The 19492-nt window shown below is 42.7% G+C and overlaps 1 protein-coding gene across 1 annotated transcript; it reads left to right on the forward strand.

The window, feature by feature from the left end:
- Nucleotides 1–5815: 5815 nt before the first annotated feature.
- On the forward strand, nt 5816–19134 carry EIF4G2 (eukaryotic translation initiation factor 4 gamma 2; the record flags this gene model as incomplete). The annotated part of the gene is made up of 22 exons (XM_081879510.1): nt 5816–5850; nt 6468–6575; nt 7083–7148; nt 7546–7671; nt 9551–9653; nt 10752–10883; nt 10974–11040; nt 11133–11284; nt 11453–11563; nt 11901–11984; nt 12073–12171; nt 12571–12712; nt 12816–12976; nt 13514–13627; nt 14074–14199; nt 15201–15305; nt 15504–15719; nt 16640–16898; nt 17111–17315; nt 17531–17742; nt 17906–18027; nt 18320–19134. 22 exons carry the CDS (start codon nt 5816–5818, stop codon nt 18383–18385), a joined length of 2811 nt encoding a protein of 936 aa, XP_081735636.1. The 3' UTR covers nt 18386–19134.
- Nucleotides 19135–19492: the final 358 nt, after the last annotated feature.

Raw genomic sequence — 19492 nt, forward strand, 5'->3', positions numbered from 1 at the left:
AGACGCTTTTGGGTGTTGATTCTGTGAACCCCTCCATCCAATGCTCAGGTTGTATATATATGTAAGTAAGCCATATATCTTAAAGACACCACCATCTCCACTGTTCCTCATTCCCAAAAGGAAACAAACTCTCAATAAGCACCTGAAACCCTTGGAATTTCATACCACTTGGAGACTGAGGTGGTGTGCAACAATATTGAGCTACAATACAGTGTTTCATTATGAGCGCTGGAGCCTTTTCTTTTTAGTTTTATTCCACAAAGGTACCCTTTCCCATCTCGGGACGCGGGTGGCGCGGTGGGTTCGAATCCCCGCGGCGGGGTGAGCTCCCGTCGTTCGGTCCCAGCTCCTGCCCACCTAGCAGTTTGAAAGCACCCTTAAGTGCAAGTAGATAAATAGGTACCGCTTTATAGCGGGAAGGTAAACGGCTCGCCAGCTGCAGCTTTGTCACACTGGCCACGTGACCCAGAAGTGTCTGCGGACGGTGCTGGCTCCCGGCCTCTTAAGCGAGATGAGCGCGCAACCCTAAAGTCGGACACGACTGGCCCATACGGGCAGGGGTACCTTTACCTTTACCCTTTCCCATGTGCTGCATCAGAGATGAGGAACTTGTGGTCCTCCAGATGTTATTGAACTACAAATCCCTGACCACCGGCTATGCTGTGACTGATAGGGGTTGGAGTCTACCAACATCCGAATATTTACAGGTTCAACATGCCTAATAAAACTTAAAACTTTTCTGAACTCTTTACTAAGGCCTACATAGCTTTTCCCTCAGCGTCCTACTCTTGCATCAATGAAGGACCACATTAATGGGATGTCTGCTTTCATGGTGCACATTGCTGGTGCAGTCATTAATAATCAAGTTCACCTGAATCTTGCCAACTCTTCCATATACAGTTTCTCAAGCATACTGTATAGGATTTCTATGATATTGCTAAGGTTTTGTGGTTTTGCCAGAATCCTATTTTCCATTCTTCAGCAATGTGTCATGTATTTGGATGCTGGCTTTTAGAAAGTAATTCACTTTGACTTTAAGGGGTGGGTGGGATCCAGTCTGTCACGTCAGCCACATTTTAGGAACTATGATAGAAGCGGAAGATCTCCTGACATACAGCATCATGTTTTCTCCAGCCATAGATGGCATGAGTCAGTCTTTAGAATATTATGTGATCTGCAGTGCAAGCCTAAGCATGTTAATAGTGTCAAGTCTCATTGTGCTCAGGTTTACTTCCTAGTAAATGTGTTTAGTATTAGAGCCTTCATTGTAATATGTGGACGATCTTGCTCTTGGTCTGGTTATTGTACTAAGGGTGTTTCCACACTAGCTCTTTTCTCCAATATGGGTACTACTCACCTATTCTTATTGCATTTCTGTTTCCCCTCTGCCCAGGTGCTTACTATTCTGAGTGCTTGCTTGTAGCAATACAGTGGTACCTCAGGTTACATACACTTCAGGTTACATACACTTCAGGTTACAGACTCCACTAACCCAGAAATAGTACCTCGGGTTAAGAACTTTGCTCCAGGATGAGAACAGAAATCGTGCTCCCTGTTTGTGGAATGCTTTCCCTAGGGAGGCTCGCCTGGCACCTTCATTACATGTCTTTAGGCACCAGGTGAAAACATTTCTTTATAACCAAGCCTTTGGCTGATTAACTTTCTATGGCTTTTTAAATGTGTTGGGGCAGGGGGGAATTATTGGTTTGTTTTTGTTTCGTTGTGTATGTTGTGTTCTCCTTTTGTATTTTTCTGTTGTGAACCACTCTGTGATCTTCAGATGAAGGGTGGCATTCAAGTTAAACACACACATACACACAAAATCAGTGCTTATATAGCTTTAGGCCAACAACATCATCTGAAAACTATCTTAAAGTCTGTTCCAGCCATCAAAATTTTGAAAATCTTGTAGACTTATAGAATTGTATAGTTGGAAGGAACCCCAAGGGTCATCTAGTCCAACTCCTTGAAATGCAGGAATCTCAACTAGATAATACATGACAGGTGGCCATCCAGCCTGTTTAAAATCCTCCGAGGAAGGAAAGGCCACCACCTCTCATTGGTGTCTATTCCAGTCAAACAGCTCTTACTGTCATAAAGTTCTTCCTGATGTTTCATTGGAATCTCCTTTCTTGTAACTTGAATCCATTTGTTTGGGAACCAGCCTCTGGAGCAGGAGAAACAAGCTTGCTCCATCCTCCCTGTGACAGCCCTTTAGTTTTTCAAGGTGGCTATCATATCTCCTCTCAACCTCCTCTTTACCTTATATTTCTGTATCTAGGCTACTTCTGGACTGTTTAAAGCAGAGTGTGTAAAGTAGGTAAATTTAGTAAGGGAAGCATATCAAATGGAGGTTGTATAGAGATTTTGATGGTGTTCACCCACCACTGCTGAGTCATATGAAAAGTGCTTTATTTCTACTTATCCAGGAGCTAATAGAATGATATCTAAACATATGCAGCAAACCATATTCCAAAGAGCAAGGGGCAAGTAATGTACCCTTCATGTTGCTTGATAGTGTGCTCGTGACATTTACATGAATCCTGTGGGAGTACGTTACCTCTTTCCCCTAAAGGAGTAAAGAAGAAAGAGGTGGCAAGGCAAGTGAACAACAAAATATTTATACCACACTACTCCAAATGGTGGTAAATTTTGAGAGAGAACTTCTTAAAAGATACTTTTCTTGTGACGGGAAGAGTCCTGACTAATGATGTTTACAAACAGAACATAGGAGAACACATAGTCCATCAGACAACCAATGCTAACATTTAAAGCAAAATCCCCAGAAGCAAACAGGGTGCCTTCAGCTTCTTGCTGGCCAACTGCAAAATATCATATTTCTATTTCTTTGATGACTACATTTCTCTCTAGTTAACATAAAAGCATAATAGAAGCCCTTCTAGATCAGGCCAAAAGGCCCATCTACTCCAACAATGCAGTGACCAACCAGATGCTTATGGGAAGATGGCAAGCAGGACCATACCAGCAAGTAGGGTGCAAGCTATAGCTAGGAGCCACCAGCCATCCTAGATCATCAATGCTCCCTTAAGCGAACAGCTTTTGAGATATAGACGTATCTTTAGCTACTGAGTTATACAAAACCCTAGAGGAATATCTTATTTCTACTCTTTGCATGGACATTCTAGTGTATTTAACATCCTTACACTCTAGAACCTGAACAAGTTTTCTACAAGACACTCTGCACTGTGTTACAAAATGGATTTCTGTTTCGCAACTGCAATTTACCGGTATGTGTTAGACATTTAGATTCATGTCTTCTTGAGTCACACGAGCAGTGAATTCATCTAATATTGCACAAGTTTTGGATCATTGTGTAACTATGGTTAGGAGAACGTCACCAATAATTTTAATCTACACTGAATATGTATTGTCACTTTATAGAGGATAAGATATTGCAATTTTCTGTCAGGAATACAGTGGTACCTCAGGTTAAGTACTTAATTGGTTCCAGAGGTCTGCTCTTAACCTGAAACTGTTCTTAACCTGAAGCACCACTTTAGCTAATGGGGCCTCCTGCTGCCGCTGCGCCGCCAGAGCCCAATTTCTGTTCCCATCCTGAAGCAAAGTTCTTAACCAGAAGCACTATTTCTGGGTTAGTGGAGTCTGTAACCTGAAGCGTATGTAACCTGAAGCGTATGTAACCTGAAGCGTATGTAACCCGAGGTACCACTGTACCTATGTTCATATAGTACAATTCAACATTTATTTATTTTTAAAAATCAAAATTTTGCCTTTAAAACATAGCATACGAAGTTGGGATTTATTCTTTTTTCCCCTTTCAAAATGCTTCCATTTTGTGGGAGAAGGGATAGGTAGCAGGCAGTACTATACAGTACCCTGTGGCATTTTCAACACCTTGATAGTGAGCCCAATATAGATGCACAGCCTTGCTGAAATTAAATTTTTTTCTAAGTTCATACATTATTAAGTGCACTTGCAGTAAGAGCCAAAAGCTGGAGCCTTGAGCACTTTTTCTAGAATGCTGTTCATCAGCTCAACCCTATGAAATAAGTTTCGATGACTACAGATACTGGGCACAGAAGGAAGTACTAAACAGAGCAAGGATAGGTTTCAGATCTTCAACGCTGGTACACTCACATTGTTCTGAAAATGCCCCCACACCATGTTCACCTATCCTTGTGAATTAGCATCGGACCACGGTTAATTTTCAGACACGGGTCATGCACATGACCAATCACTGCTACTTCCTAATGTAGTGCCTTAATCCTGCAGTTCTTAGGCATCAGAACAAAGCCATGGGGCGGTTTTGCCAGAAAACCACATCCAGGGAAATCTCCGTAGTACTGGACGCAGGATACGGGCGGGGAGGTGGGATACAATGAGAAAATAGCCGGGCTGCTCGCCAGAAACGGGCATAACTGCCTCTCCCGCCCAGTTTCTGTTACTGGAGGAAACGCGGTGATGGGGAAGGGGAAGAAAGGCATCCAGGCTGCCCCAATTGACCCGGTGCGCCATTTGCGCAACCTGCCACCCGAGGTTGTTTTCTACGCTAACTCGAGACTGTGCCCGTCTTTGTGAATGTGGTGCTGCACTGCGGCGCTGCTTCGCGTCAACCAACCGTACATCGTCCGTCTCCTCAGCTCTGTGCCCGCCCCTTTCTCTCCTTGTGATTGGCCGCCTTGGCAGAGTCTCCCTCGGCGATTGGTAGCCGGCATGCTAAGGAGGGTTTGGCTGCGCGCTGTGTAATAAAGTTAGTGGGGCTGTCTCAGTACGCGCTAGAAGCGGCGGTGAGTTGGTCCGATCTCTATGGAGGTGACGGAGGGAAGCGCTCGGTGGCTGCTGTGGTGACTCGGAGGCCCGTCCTGCCATTTACGCTCTCCCCCCCTCCCTACCCCAGCCCCGATCCCCGGCTCCCTCTCCCCCTCCCTTCTCTCGCCTCTCCCCAGCCCTCGCCGCCGCCGGTCCTGGGGACGCTGACGAGACTCTAGGGAAGGTGAGGGGATCTCTGTTGTCGGTTAAGGTGGTGGGTTGCGGGCGCGCGGCGACGGAGCCCTCTCCACTGGTAACTAGGAACGCTCCGGCGCCGGTATTGCGGGTGGGGAAACGAGGAACGCTGCCGGGACCAGGCTGCCGACACGCAAAATGGCCGCTGCCTAAAACTGCCGCCATCTTGTCCTCGCTGCTGCACGTTCGCTCTGAGGCGCAAAATGGCGGCCGCCGCTGGCATCCCGGTTCCCTCAGCCGGCGTCTGGGAAGACCTTGCCTTTGTCTGAGAGCAGCCGGCGTCGCGCGATGAAGGTGCGACGCTGATGTGCTGCGGTGGCTCTTCCTAATCTATTCATGCGCTGCAGAAGGGGAAGAGGGAGAGTAGTACCCCTGGTGGTTCATTTTCGGAGACCCCCCCCTCCTATTCTGTGGGACTGGGAGAAACGCTGCCTCCAGCCCCACCCGGCGGCCCCCTCATCTTAATACGTGTCTCCATCCCCTGCTGCCCCGGGAAAGTCCCGTCCCCCGCCCTTTGGGCTCAGTCAGCGCAGCGGCTGGCCGGGTTATGTCTGGCCGCCGAGAACAAAGAGCGGGCCTAGTCTCCGGATGGGCGCCGAGCCTGCAAACGGGCGGCGCCCTGCGGCCCGCGGGAAGGGAAGGGCCGGGGGTGGGTTGGGGAGGACGGGGGTTGGGGCGGGCTCGTGCCTGTTGGGGGATCGGGTGGGTGGGCCGCTTCCGCAGCCTTTTGTTTGGCAGTAGCCATGCCGTCTGGTCTCGCACGCGGTTTTAAGGCTAGGCCGCCGCCTTGGGAGGACGGGAGCCACGTGTGCCGCTGATGTGGCGCTACATGAATGAAGGCTCCGATCTCGGCTTTACTCGGGAGTAAGCCTCCTGGAAGCCAGATGGGGCTATGCAGGGCGGAGAGCCTAATGCTAGGTGTCGTAGCAAAGGAGGTCCGTTTGAGAGTGTCTACAATGGTTTCCATTCTCTGTTTGGGGGGGGAGAGGTTTTATGACCTGTTGTCTGTTAGTTTCTCCTCTTTTAAGTTTAAACCGTTCATATTAAACATATCCTCTGTAGACAGACTTGATTCTTGGTTCTCATAAGGCTACAATACAGGGTATTAAAAATTAAAATACAGTATGTAGTTTTTCTTGTGTGTCACTTATCGAGATTCCTGGATTTTGAAGAGACTTATAATGCAGACTTTGTTTTGAATTTATGTTGTGCACAAAATATAGATGGACAGGCAGTAACATTCTAGGAAATTAATCAGAGAAGATGAGAGGTCTAAGTTATTGACAATACAGTATATTGATTTATACTGCAGTCTTAGACATGTCTGTTCAGAAGTAAGCCCTGTTGAATTCAGTGTGACTTACTCCCAGGTAAGTGGAGTTAGGATTGCAGCTTTGGGCTTTAACTCTTAATCGTTTTTGTTTTGCTAGTGAGACTTTGGTAATCAGAAACTTACAATGTAAACTTTGATTGTCTCCTAGGTTTTGTTTTTCCCTATCCTGTCAATTTATTATTCTTTTGAAGATTCTTCATTGTCAAGCCGCCAAAGTGGAGAGTGCGATTGCAGAAGGGGGTGCTTCTCGTTTCAGGTATGTAAAACTAGATTTTATGGTGAAGTAGATGGAAAAACAAAGCAGCTTAATTGTTAATGTCTTCTGTTATTTAACAACCTTGATCTGCCGTTGGAAGCAAACAGTGCAGTCAAGTGTACATGGCAAGTAGTGGTATTACACTAGTGCAACTGAACCGTTCAAGGCCTTATACAAGGGAGTCTGTAGGACATAGGGAATAGCAGCCAGCTTGTTTGTCAACAGGGTTACTCCTTTCCTCCCCTGTTAATAGTGTAATCAAGATAGGAAAGACCTGTAGCCCACAACTCACATGGATATAACTGTCAGAAAACCATACAAAGGGGCACAAGAAAATAGTACTGTGCCCAAGCCACTGAGCAAGATGTTTCTTCCCCATCACTAGTCCCACTGCTGGAAAACTCCTTGGGTTGGTTGGATTCTGAAATACTAATCTAATACAAGTTGCTTTTGTTGCAAAAAAACTCATAATTAACTGTCAAACGTTGGGGACTTTGTTTCTAATAGTGCTTCTTCGGGCGGAGGAGGAGGTAGGGGTGCACCTCAGCACTATCCCAAGACTGCCGGCAACAGGTATGTCAGCTTAGTATTTTGAATACTACCTTGGTCGTGGCTTCATGAAATGAATGAGAAACTACATTTGGGGATATTGAAGAAAAGTTGAAACATAAGGTTTAGTTTGCAAAGCTGTTAATTTCTCAGTCTGGTTGAGTGGTAAATTGGAAAGAAAACTTAAACCAGGAATTATTCAAATGATACTTCTGTTCCACATCTGTTGATATGTTACTTGTGAGATCCATGCTGCTGAAGAAGGTGGAGTAAAAAAGAAGGAAAGGGGAGTGGTAGAAATGTCATCCAGTCTTGAAAGCTGGTCTTGGTGGATTGTAGTTTTAAGTTGAACTTAAGTGTCCTGAATTAACATGGGAACATATGAGTTCTAACCTTTGATTCTTTTGTTTACAAAATAAAGCGAGTTCCTGGGGAAAACCCCAGGGCAAAACGCTCAGAAATGGATTCCTTCACGAAGCACTAGACGAGATGACGACTCCGCAAATGACAAAGAAAGACACGATGCAATCTTCAGGAAAGTAAGAGGGTAAGTTCTGAGAAAAAGGAACTGTGAGTAGAAGCCTATGGCCAAGAATCGGCTGATAGCTTCAGATCAATATGTGAAATGCACTTCCCGATGTGCTGCTTTTTTTTTGGCCATTTGTTTTAAATCATATTTGGTTAGATCACAATCCTGCAGCAATTACTGGCAGTATTCCCTGTTGGACACTTGGATCAGGCATGCCCAAGTTATGACCCACCAAGGTGAATGCAGCCGATCTTGAGTGACCTCCTAGGATGCTTGACAATCATTTTGACACTCAGTTTCAGGCAGAAAGCAACACTAGAAAGCTTTTACTGAGCTGCTGTTGGTTTAGGGTCAGGTTGGTGGGTAAAAACAACATGTGTTGGCATGGTGTAGGCCCTAGATCTAAAATTGTTGTGCCTTCAGGCGTCCTAGCCCACAGTTCTGAAAGCTGCACACTTAGAGGTTGCCCATACTGTGCCAGACTTAATCTTCCAGTTTTGCCCTGGTCCCGCATTCTCCTTGGCACTTGCATTTAGTAGTTTCATGTCTCTGCCATCCATGGTTTATTTAGATTATTGCTTCTTCTGCATGACCTTTGTGCAGTCTATTAAATGGATTCTGTACCTGCGCCAAGACCCATCTAAAAAACTTTAAGCTAGCCTAGAGTTTTGACAGGTACCCCACCCGTCAGGCACACAAAGCAAGGGATGTGCCTCCTATCTTACGCTTTTTTGACTGCTGCAATAGTAGGACCGTTCAGAGAACTGCCATCACCTACTTCTTGACTACCATAGGTGGGATTCACCTAACCAGGCCCGTCAGTGAAAGCCTTTTGCAAATACTTGTGCTTTTGCAATGGGGTTTTCTCATTTCTCATTTGTCTGCATGCCCACTGGGCTCTGAAAATTGACACATGGGTTGGAACAAACCCTAGAACAGTGCACAGGAGGGAGAGGGGGATTGTGAGCGTGTGGCATTGAATTCCAGCCCCTATCTTTTGATCTAATTCTTTTCCTCCTGCCCTTAGCATATTTCCTGGCTTTAAATGTTGTGAAGGTTTGCCCAAGTCGTCTCTTGCTTGTTTCAAGCTATATTCATCTGTCCTTACTATAGTTTTGGTTTTGTTATCTGCTATACTCCCTTGCTTCAGCATCTTTGTAACTTAGTTTTCTTATATCCTTCGCTGTCCTCAGCCTGTCCTACCGTGGGGTTTTAAACCTGCAATAATCATGTTCCTTCACAGAAGTTGAACTGTAATCTACTTAGTTTTTGAGTAGCTCTATATTTGGTGCCACCACACCGCCTCAGCGAGTTGATGATGGAAGCTTTATTTATGCGAGCTCAGTACAAAATAGATAGAATACACAATATGTTTGCAACTTTTCCTGCAAAAATTGCATTGGAACACAAACTGTTAGGAAAAGCTAGTACTGGCTATGGATTCCTAAACATTTTTTAAAGCCACCTATAATAGACAAAAGGGACGCGGGTGGCGCCGTGGGTTAAACCACAGAGCCTAGGACTTGCCAATCAAAAGGTCGGTGGTTCAAATCCCCGCGACAGGGTGAGTTCCCGTTGTTCGGTCCCAGCTCCTGCCAACCTAGCAGTTCGAAAGCACGTCAAAGTGCAAGTAGATAAATAGGTACCGCTTCAGCGGGAAGGTAAACGCCGTTCCGTGCGCTGCTCTGGTTCGCCAGAAGCGGCTTAGTCATGCTGGCCACGTGACCCTTGTACACCGGCTCCCTTGGCCAATAAAGTGAGATGAGCGCTGCAACCCCAGAGTCGGTCACGACTGGACCTAATGGTCAGGGTCTCTTTACCTTTATAATAGACAAAGCTATAAAAAAGGGATTCTGCAGAGATGCTTATACAGTTTCCTTGTTTTGTTTACTTTCAGCATATTAAATAAGCTTACTCCTGAAAAGTTTGACAAGCTATGCCTTGAGCTCCTCAATGTGGGTGTAGAGTCTAAGCTCATCCTAAAGGGGATCATACTGCTGGTAAGTGAATATACACTTAGTAGAAAAGTTATGATTAAAAAAAGTAATTGTTCTACCATATAATGCAGGTGTAACGTGGGGGGGGGGACAAGCTTGAAAGTTACACATCTAGAACAGCTTTAGGCACTGTTCCTCGCTCGATTTAGATTGGATAGAGTCCCTTATCTAATGTCCATTAAAGGGGATAGCAGGAGGACTCAAAACATCACAGACCTTTTCATCCAATCCAATTATGCTTCTGTTGTGAAATAAAGTTGTTCTAAAGAGGAACTACACCCCAAATTAAATTTCTACAAACAGCAACTTTGGGTCTGGTCAGTGGTTGTCTGAGCAACCACTGTGTTTATCTGTGCTTGCAACCTTTCTTCACTTAGCAAGTAGTGTTGCATTTTCATGAGCTGATACAATGATCCTTGTGACCACTCATAGAAGAGACTCAAGTAAACCAGATTAGTTTGTAATTTGACTTGCATAAACAGAAAATGGTTATAACCCTTTTATAACTATTTGAGATGAGATACTATTGTAAACAATTTTAGTTCTTGGGAACAAAAATTTTCAGGTTTTTATCATTGCATTATCTTACATCTTGAGGAACTATTCTTGCACTGTATTGGAGCAATGAGTGTAGCTCCACAGCAATATCCCAACCTCTCTGCATCCAGTTCTATGACAACATTGGATGGAGGGGGAGGCAAGAGTATAGTTATCTGGTATCCCACAACTGTCCTCGCCAGTTGAGAAACAACAAAATAATTTGCCTAGTATGGGGCACTGCTAAGGCAGTCTGGCAACCAGTCAAATAAAAGCCAGCTCTTTGCTTCTCTTACTCATTGTGGGATCCCAGAGTTAGGGTATCTATGGGTGTGTGCTACAGTCACATCAAAGCAAGCCTTGTGTCTCGGAATTTAGTGAATAGCCAATATGCTTGCATTGCACTGATTGCTAACATTGGGAGGGGATAGGGAAAGGGTGGTGTTGAACCTGCAGCTGTGCACTTAGCATATCATGCACAAATGAAGCAACATGGGATTTGCTGCTGATGAGTTATTTATACTCTGGTTCTTCCAAGTAACTCGGGAAAGCCTTTTTCTCTAGATCGTAGACAAAGCCCTTGAAGAGCCAAAATATAGCTCGCTATATGCTCAACTATGTCTGCGACTGGCAGAAGATGCACCCAACTTTGATGGCCCATCAGCAGAGTGTCATCCAGGACAGAAGCAAAGCACAGTGAGTACAAACGTCTGTCAGACTAATGCCAATGTGAGAATTAGTTTTGTGTAACTACAAGGTGTTAAATTACTGCCTTTTTATTTCTAGACATTCAGACGCCTCTTAATTTCTAAACTTCAGGATGAATTTGAAAACCGCACCAGAAATGTTGATAGTAAGGCTTCAAAATAATTTTAATGTAATTACTGTTTCGCTTTATATGTTATACAAACAGAACAACATCTCTTATCTCTCTCTTTTTTAAAGTCTATGATAAGCATGATGCCCCCCTCCTCCCCGAGGAGGAGGAACAGAGAGCCATTGCTAAGATCAAGATGCTGGGAAACATCAAATTCATTGGAGAACTTGGCAAGCTTGATCTTATTCATGAATCTATCCTTCATAAGTGCATCAAAACAGTAAGTGGTGCTTTTTCTTCATTTAGGTAGAAAATTATAATTATATGTGGAAGAATAACTGGCAGCATTGATATTTAGTTTAGTGAGACTTTATGTGAAATGTACTGAAATGGTAACAAAAACGAGTTAGTAGGTGCAATTTTAATTCTTTTGCTTTAAAAAATTCAGCTTTTGGAAAAGAAGAAGAGAGTCCAACTCAAGGATATGGGAGAGGATTTGGAGTGCCTCTGTCAGATAATGAGGACAGTAGGACCTAGACTAGACCATGCAAAAGCCAAGGTAAGCATTGCCTAAATTGCATAGGTTTGTTGTTGTCTTGTAGTTTTTATGTTTATGCTCTTAGGTTTTGTGTGCAGAAGTATTGCTATGTCAGTCTGGAGTAGACATTGGTGAACTTGCACTGTAAAACGTTCAGTAGTAAATAACTGCTTTACAGCAGGACTGTTAACTAGGAAAAATTGAAGGCCAGAACCAAGGCATTTCCTCTGGTCTTATTTAGACTTGTACGTAGAATGTTCTGGTTCCAATCTCTGTATAAATTTTAAAGAGGCTGGCTTCTGATGATGTGTGTTGTAAGCCCTTCACTTGAATGCACATTGCAAATTTCTCTCAACAGTCCTTAATGGATCAGTACTTTGCCCGTATGCGCTCCTTGATGATGAGTAAGGAATTGCCGGCAAGGATTCGTTTCCTGCTGCAGGTAAGAGCATAAAATTGTTTATTTTGGCAGGTTATGTATTTTTGGCATATGTCCTTGAACTTAATATTCTGTTTCTTTATTATTTAAGGATACTGTGGAGTTGAGAGAACACCGTTGGGTTCCTCGCAAAGCTTTTCTTGACAATGGACCAAAGACTATCAATCAAATCCGTCAAGATGCAGTGAAAGTACGTATTTATCTAAGCAAATGCTGTACTTAGGTATGTGGCTCAACAGACATGCTGCTGTCTGGTTGAGGAACCCTGCTGAATAGGATGAGCTGTGGTATTGGGAACGGGACGGTGGGGGGTGTTACCTGAAAATCGGATGAAAACTGATTCCATGGGCAGAGCTCACGCTCTAGTTGTCCCCACTCAGCTACTGGAAATCAGCTGTGCCATGTCACCCCATTCAGCTGGGGTTACTTGACCTTTGGGGTGGCCACAGTGAGGAGAGGCAGGGAGGTTTGCTTCTACGAGCCTTTATTACATGTGCTTATATCTGGATCTATCCCAGTGGGTATCTACTTATAGACTTGGGATCTCCTGTTTTAACTTAATTACATAATTTAACATTTTGTTTTTAAGGATCTGGGAGTTTTTATTCCTCCTCCTATGTCTCAAGGGATGAGAAGTGACTTCTTTCTGGAGGGACCGTTCATGCCACCCAGGATGAAACTTGACAGGGATCCACTTGGAGGGCTTGCTGATATGTTTGGACAAATGCCTGGTAATTCCTTCAACTTTAGAAAATAATAATATCTTTTCAATGCACTTTATGTAGCTATGTTAAGATACTGTAGTCTGATTGTTTGTTTGTTTTTATTAAACAGGTAGCGGAATTGGTACTGGTCCAGGAGTTATTCAAGATAGATTTTCACCCACCATGGGGCGACATCGGTCAAATCAACTTTTCAATGGCCATGGGGGACACCTCATGGCCCCTGCTCAATCCCAGTTTGGAGAACTAGGCAAATCCTTTTTGAAAAATCCAGTAAGTGATCTTAGTGAAAGTAATACTACGCATCTGATTCTTGCAAATTCCTCTAAGAAGGATAAGTAATTTAATACGTTGCTTAATGTTAAATAAGCTTCACAGAAGCCTCTTAACAATTAATTCTTTCCTACTCAAGTAGTAGGTTTTCTGTTCCACAATTGATAAAACTAAAATTCTGCTGTCATTTGTCTGAAGTAACTATTGTATCTTATGAATGAGCATTAGTGGTTGTAAAGATTGAGCTGTGAACCAAAAAGTTTCCAGGTTGTGTTTCACCTCTGCCATGCTTGAACAAGCCATTGCATCACACATATTTATACTCTATCAAAATGATCTCCAAAGTAGCTTAACATACATTACTTCCTTGCTTTGAAATGAATTGTTATTATCTCTTGATAGCGAAGATAATACTGACCATAACAGTATTGTTGTAAAGAATGCACGTGAAGTACTTTAGACACTTAACACTATATAATAAGAGCAAGTACTGGGATGTGGTGGTCTTCATCTCCCTTTCACTCTCCTTGAAAACAGGGGCAAAGCCAACTATACCATAATCAGAATCAGGGACTTCTATCCCAACAACAAGGGTCGTCCAAGGATATGCCGCCACGGTTTTCTAAGAAAGGACAGCTTAATGCAGATGAGGTATACACTTAAGTCTGAAAAGACTTGGTCCTAAATGAAATGCCCGATGATTATAAAAAGACGCGTTATTATGAGGACCAATGCTGGAACTCCCTCCCTACCTCTGCCTCTTAACTTTTTTCTCTTTTCTCTCTTTCCGCCTGCCCCTTTTCCTCTTCTTCCTTCTCCCCTCCCCCGGGAGCCTCCAGTGTCCTATGAACAAGATTATGAGATATGAGGGCAATATGTTCATAAAGAAAGAGCAGTTGAAGTACACTGAAAGTTTCAGATAATGGTTGGGGGCATAAAGGGCCATGGTAAAATGGCATCTCCCTCAAAACTAGTTCCCTACTTAGTCATGCTGTTGCTGAGGCTTATTAAATGCTTGTGGATAACGTGCAACTCTCGCTACAACACTTAACAGAACTCTTACTACAGAATTCTTAACCTCTTCTCTCTCTCCACAGATTAGCCTGAGGCCTGCTCAATCTTTCCTAATAAACAAAAACCAAGTGCCAAAGCTTCAGCCCCAGATAACTATGATTCCTCCCAGTGCACAGCCACCACGTACTCAGACACCACCTTTGGGACAGGTAAAGTTACCCATGGATGACAGCTGTGGCTAATGATGTAGCTGGGTGGAAAGTTAGAGAATTATACCACTGGCCTGGAGCATGTGGAATGCTGTCTCCAGGGAGGCTTGCATGGCGCCTTCGTTACATATCTTTAAGGCACCAAGCAAAAACATTCCTGTTCATGCAGGCATTTAACAAACAATCTATGGCCTTTTAATCTATGGCAGGGGGAGTATCGCTTTTCTTAACTATTGTGTGTGGTGTTTAATATAGCCCACCCTGTGATTCTCAGATGAAGGTATAGAAATTTTAATAGTAACCTGGCAGCCCACTACCTTTAATGTGGCTGTGGGGATTGAGAACACAGTATCCTGAATAAGACTCTCCATAAGAGAGTTGCAGCTTATGTCTTCAGCAAGTCTTTCCTTATATTTAAACGTTCAGAAGACCAAAAGCTTTTACAGCAAGACTCTTTTCTCCCCATGCTTACTTGTTTGGGAGTATGTTGAAGCAAACTTGGAGACCCTAGATTATCGAACTCGCTTTGCCACAGAGGTGTGCATGGTTTCCATGCTGTAAATTTCCAAGCATGTTTTAAAAACTTGAGCTGCTTCCCCCCCTCCCTCTACCATGGGAAGCTAGATTAGTTTGTTGTTTGCAGCTGGCCAACCCCTTAGATAATAGTTATGCGTCTGTGTTAGAATGTTTTCATACTGTTTTGCACCACCTTGGGTGCACCCTGCCCACCAAAGGTGACTTTTAAATGATTTTTTTGAACAGAAAATGTGTGTGATTAGGCCTAATGGAAATGTGGTGGCTTTCATTGTGGAATTTTGGTCCTTTGTTGTGGATACTCCAGGAAGTTTGGGCACAACACCCTTCTAGTGGGTCCATGTCCGTTTTGAGAGTTGCATGGCCAAATCATTCAGAGTTTGAATCCAGCAACTTAAATTGTTTTTGAGTAAATAAACACTTTGTCACTTGTTTAATTTTCTAATGAGGGCTTTTTACTTTTCAAGCCACCTCAGCTTGGTCTCAAGACAAATCCACCACTTATCCAGGAGAAACCTGCAAAGACAACTAAAAAGCCACCACCTTCTAAGGAAGAGTTGCTCAAAATGACAGTAAGTTTCACTATTATTCTTGTGCAGGCAGCTTCCAGCTTCCTATGGCTGTTACAGGAGTGGGCTTTTTGTTCCGTTTTATGGTCTAGCAGGTTTGTTTGTGTTTTTAACTGTGTTATAAATCGCTTTGAGACCTTTGGGTAATAAGTATAATAAATAATGCTATCATTAGTAAGATCATGCATTTTTCTCTTTCAGGAAACTGTTGTAACTGAATATCTGAACAATGGAAATGCCAACGATGCTGTCAATGGTGTGAGAGAAATGAGGGCGCCAAAACACTTTATCCCTGAGATGCTAAGCAAAGTAATACTTCAATCATTGGATCGATCAGATGAAGATAAAGAAAAAGCAAGTGCTCTGATCAATTTACTTAAGCAGGAAGGGATAGCCACTAGTGACAACTTCATGCAGGTACTGTATTTGTAATAATTTTGAGCTCTTTTTTGTTGTCTCATTATATATATTGTGACACTTTTTTAATCATTTGATTAAGCAGCTTTCCCCCATTCATATAGGTGATCCGTGTCTTAAAACTGGAGTGGGACCTCTTATTTCAGTGAAGGGGGATCCATCGATAGGTTGTTCTGTCCACTGCTCACTACTGGGCAGGCTGATGCAGATTATAATACCTCCCACTTCATGGTGGGATGGACAGTCCATCTCCTTGAGTACTTCCAGTCCAGATCTGCTGCTCTGTGCTCTCAAGGGTATTCTGTTGTGGACTGCATAATGGGCAGAGCCATAAACAAAAGTCCTTCCAGTTCCAAGAACAAAGTGATGTAAAAAGATTGGAAGAACACTTTAAATCAGGAACGACACTTTAACCTCAGGTCCGGGGGGGGGGGGGAAAGTGCAGCCCTGTGGGTCTCTGCCTGGCTTTGGGGCTCTTCTCCAGAAACACCACCTTTCCAGGATGCACCTCTCACTGGCCCTATTCTATACCTGGATGAATTGTGTCCTTAAAGTATGATAATAGTTCTACATTGGCTTGATGGAGGTGTGCAGAAACCTTGAGTTTTGTGTAGCTATACAAAAATCACATCCGTAGCCCTGCTCACTTTTTTTTCTTTTGGCAAAATGGCATTTGGCTCCCAATATGAATAAAGGTCCCCACCCCTGCTTTAAATGGCTTGGAAACTAATAGGAAGGAAGGAACTCTGGGGGTAGAAGCATGTGGCACCTTGAAGAGATAACAGGCTCCGATTGCCCACTTGAATATTGGAGATCTTTAGACTTGTTCTTTGTTTTACATTGTTTGGCTGTCCTACTGTGTGGACATGTAATAAAAATATAATGATTACAAACAAATTTATCCTTTTTTTTTCTTTCAGGCATTCCTAAATGTATTGGACCAGTGTCCTAAACTGGAGGTAGACATCCCTCTGGTAAAATCCTATCTAGCACAGTTTGCAGCCCGTGCCATAATCTCAGAACTAGTGAGCATCTCAGAACTAGCTCAACCATTGGAAAGTGGCACCCATTTCCCCCTCTTCTTGCTTTGCCTTCAGCAGTTAGCTAAGCTACAGGACCGTGAATGGCTAACAGAACTCTTCCAACAGAGCAAAGTCAATATGCAGAAGATGCTGCCTGGTAAGGGAACGAAATATTGTTGTTTCATTTATTTTTATTTCTCTAAGGCTGCAACTGGGCCTAATACATAAAAAGTTAGGAAATAACACATTAAAGACTTAACTCTTCAAATTTTGAACAAAAGCAGGGATGGCCACAACATTGGGTTAGGTGACAAGCCTGAATGTTAATTTGGATTTTTTTAAAAAAATATATATTATAATTTGTTACAGAGATCGACCAGAATAAGGATCGTATGCTGGAGATCTTGGAAGGGAAAGGACTTAGCTTCTTGTTTCCACTTCTAAAACTGGAAAAGGAGCTCTTAAAGCAAATAAAGTTGGATCCATCCCCTCAAGCGATCTATAAATGGATTAAAGACAACATTTCACCGAAACTTCATGTAGATAAGGGATTTGTTAATATTTTGATGACCAGGTAAGATGCATGTCTTAAAGCAGTTCTCTTGAGTACCATGAATGTCATTGCTTTTAGTAGCTGTGCTTTATAAAATTTGGGGTTCACAAATCTCTTAAAAGCATAATTTATATCAAGGAGTCCTTGTTAGTCTTTTGAGATATATAGTGCATGCCTTCTTGCAGGGACAGTGGTTGTCTATAAACAGTTGAGTCAAACGTATGCTATTGTTTCAGTTTCTTGCAGTATATTTCTAGTGAAGTAAACCCACCTAATGATGAACCAGATTCTTCATCTGCTCCTTCTAAAGAGCAGTTGGAGCAAGAAAAACAGCTGCTTCTTTCCTTTAAGCCGGTAATGCAGAAGTTCCTTCATGACCATGTTGATCTACAAGTGAGTGCCCTGTATGCGCTCCAAGTGCACTGCTACAACAACAATTTCCCAAAAGGTATGGATTCAATCTTCTGTTTCTCCATGCAGGAGAAAGCACTTGAGCCTCATCTTGTTATGTGAGGGTTTGGGGAGAATTCTAGCAAACATGTGCACTGCAATCTGTACTATTGGTGTTTAAAAAAACCAGAAAAAAATTGTTGTGCTTGGTTTGTTTTTAGGCATGTTATTGCGCTTCTTTGTTCATTTCTATGATATGGAAATCATTGAAGAAGAAGCTTTTCTGGCATGGAAAGAAGACATTACTCAAGAGTTTCCAGGGAAGGGCAAAGCTTTGTTCCAGGTAAACCATCTCTTTGTAATCTCTTAATTTGCTGCTACAACAAGTTCTATAGTTGGAATTTATTTGAAGTATTTGAACCCTGTAAAGCTGGCAAACGAGGGCATTGGAATCTGCCTTGCCAACAAATTCAAAATTTTGATTTATATAAAGCTAAAAGGGTAAAATGATTAAATTTACTTTTCTTTGATTTGTAGTATGTGGTGATTTAATAACGTGCAGGGCCAGTCTCCATGAATATGTGATAAACCATTTGTCATTCTTGACTGTTAATGTTACAATGGCTTAATTACAGGTAAACCAGTGGCTGACCTGGCTGGAAACTGCTGAGGAAGAAGAATCTGAGGAAGAAGCTGACTAAACCAGCCAAAGCCTTAAATTGTGCAAACATACTGTTGCTATGATGTAACTGCATTTGACCTAACCACTGCGAAAACTCATTCCGCTGTAATGTTTTCACAATATTTAAAGCAGCAGTAGGTCAATAGGACTTGCTTCTGCATAAGGGTTTTTGTAGTACGTCTTAATCATAGTCTACCATAAAAATATTTTAGAGTATATTTAATGTTTAGATAACAGTGTATTAGCAGCATGCAATAATTACATCATAAGTTCAGAAGCAGTCTGTGTAAGGATCTTCTTTGATGCCAGTTACCATAGGCTGTTCGTTAGAAATCTGAATAGCAACACTGAATACTGTAGAAATGCACTTTGCTCAGTGTAATACTTGAGTTGTTGCAATATTTGATTATCCATTTGGTTGTTACAGAGAATCCTTAACTGTAATCGATGGTGGTTGCCGTAATAGTATATTGCCTGTATTTCTACCTCTAGTAATGGGCTTTATGTGCTAGATTTTAATATCTTTGAGCCTGGGCAAGTGCACAAGTCTTTTTAAAAAGAAACATGGTTTACTTGCACAAAATTGATCATTTTGAAGAGGTGGATAAATGCCCTTGGAAGTGGTCTTTGTGGGTGTGAAATAAAATGGTGAGAAACTGAATTGGTCCCTATTATAGTATTGAAATTAAGTCTACTTAATTTATCAAGACATGTTCATGCCCTGATTTTATATACTTGTATCTATCAATAAACATTGTGATACTTGAATATCTGTTGAAATGGCTGCTCTTTAAAATTTGTTTGCCAAACAAAATAGATATTGAAGCTGGAATTACTTGACAGGCTTTCTGAGTGGTCCCCATCTTTGTGTAATCTGAATGAAGACAAACATGCTTGGTTGCGGGGGGTGCACTAGCCTGCCATAATGCATGCTTTATAATAATCTATAGGGCTGGAGTGCAAGTGGCATGTATTTGAGCTCTTGATAAGTAGCAGCTTCTAGAACATTGGTCAAAAATTAGTTTGAGGGACCGGCAGGGATTAAGCTTCGAGGTTCACCCTTAGAATTCCCTGATCATTGCCTCGTGATACTACAGGTGGTAGTGACAGACACTACCTTAAATGG

Source organism: Podarcis erhardii, assembly GCF_964252035.2.
Source record: "Podarcis erhardii genome assembly, chromosome: 1".
NCBI classification, from domain to species: Eukaryota; Metazoa; Chordata; class Lepidosauria; order Squamata; family Lacertidae; genus Podarcis; species Podarcis erhardii.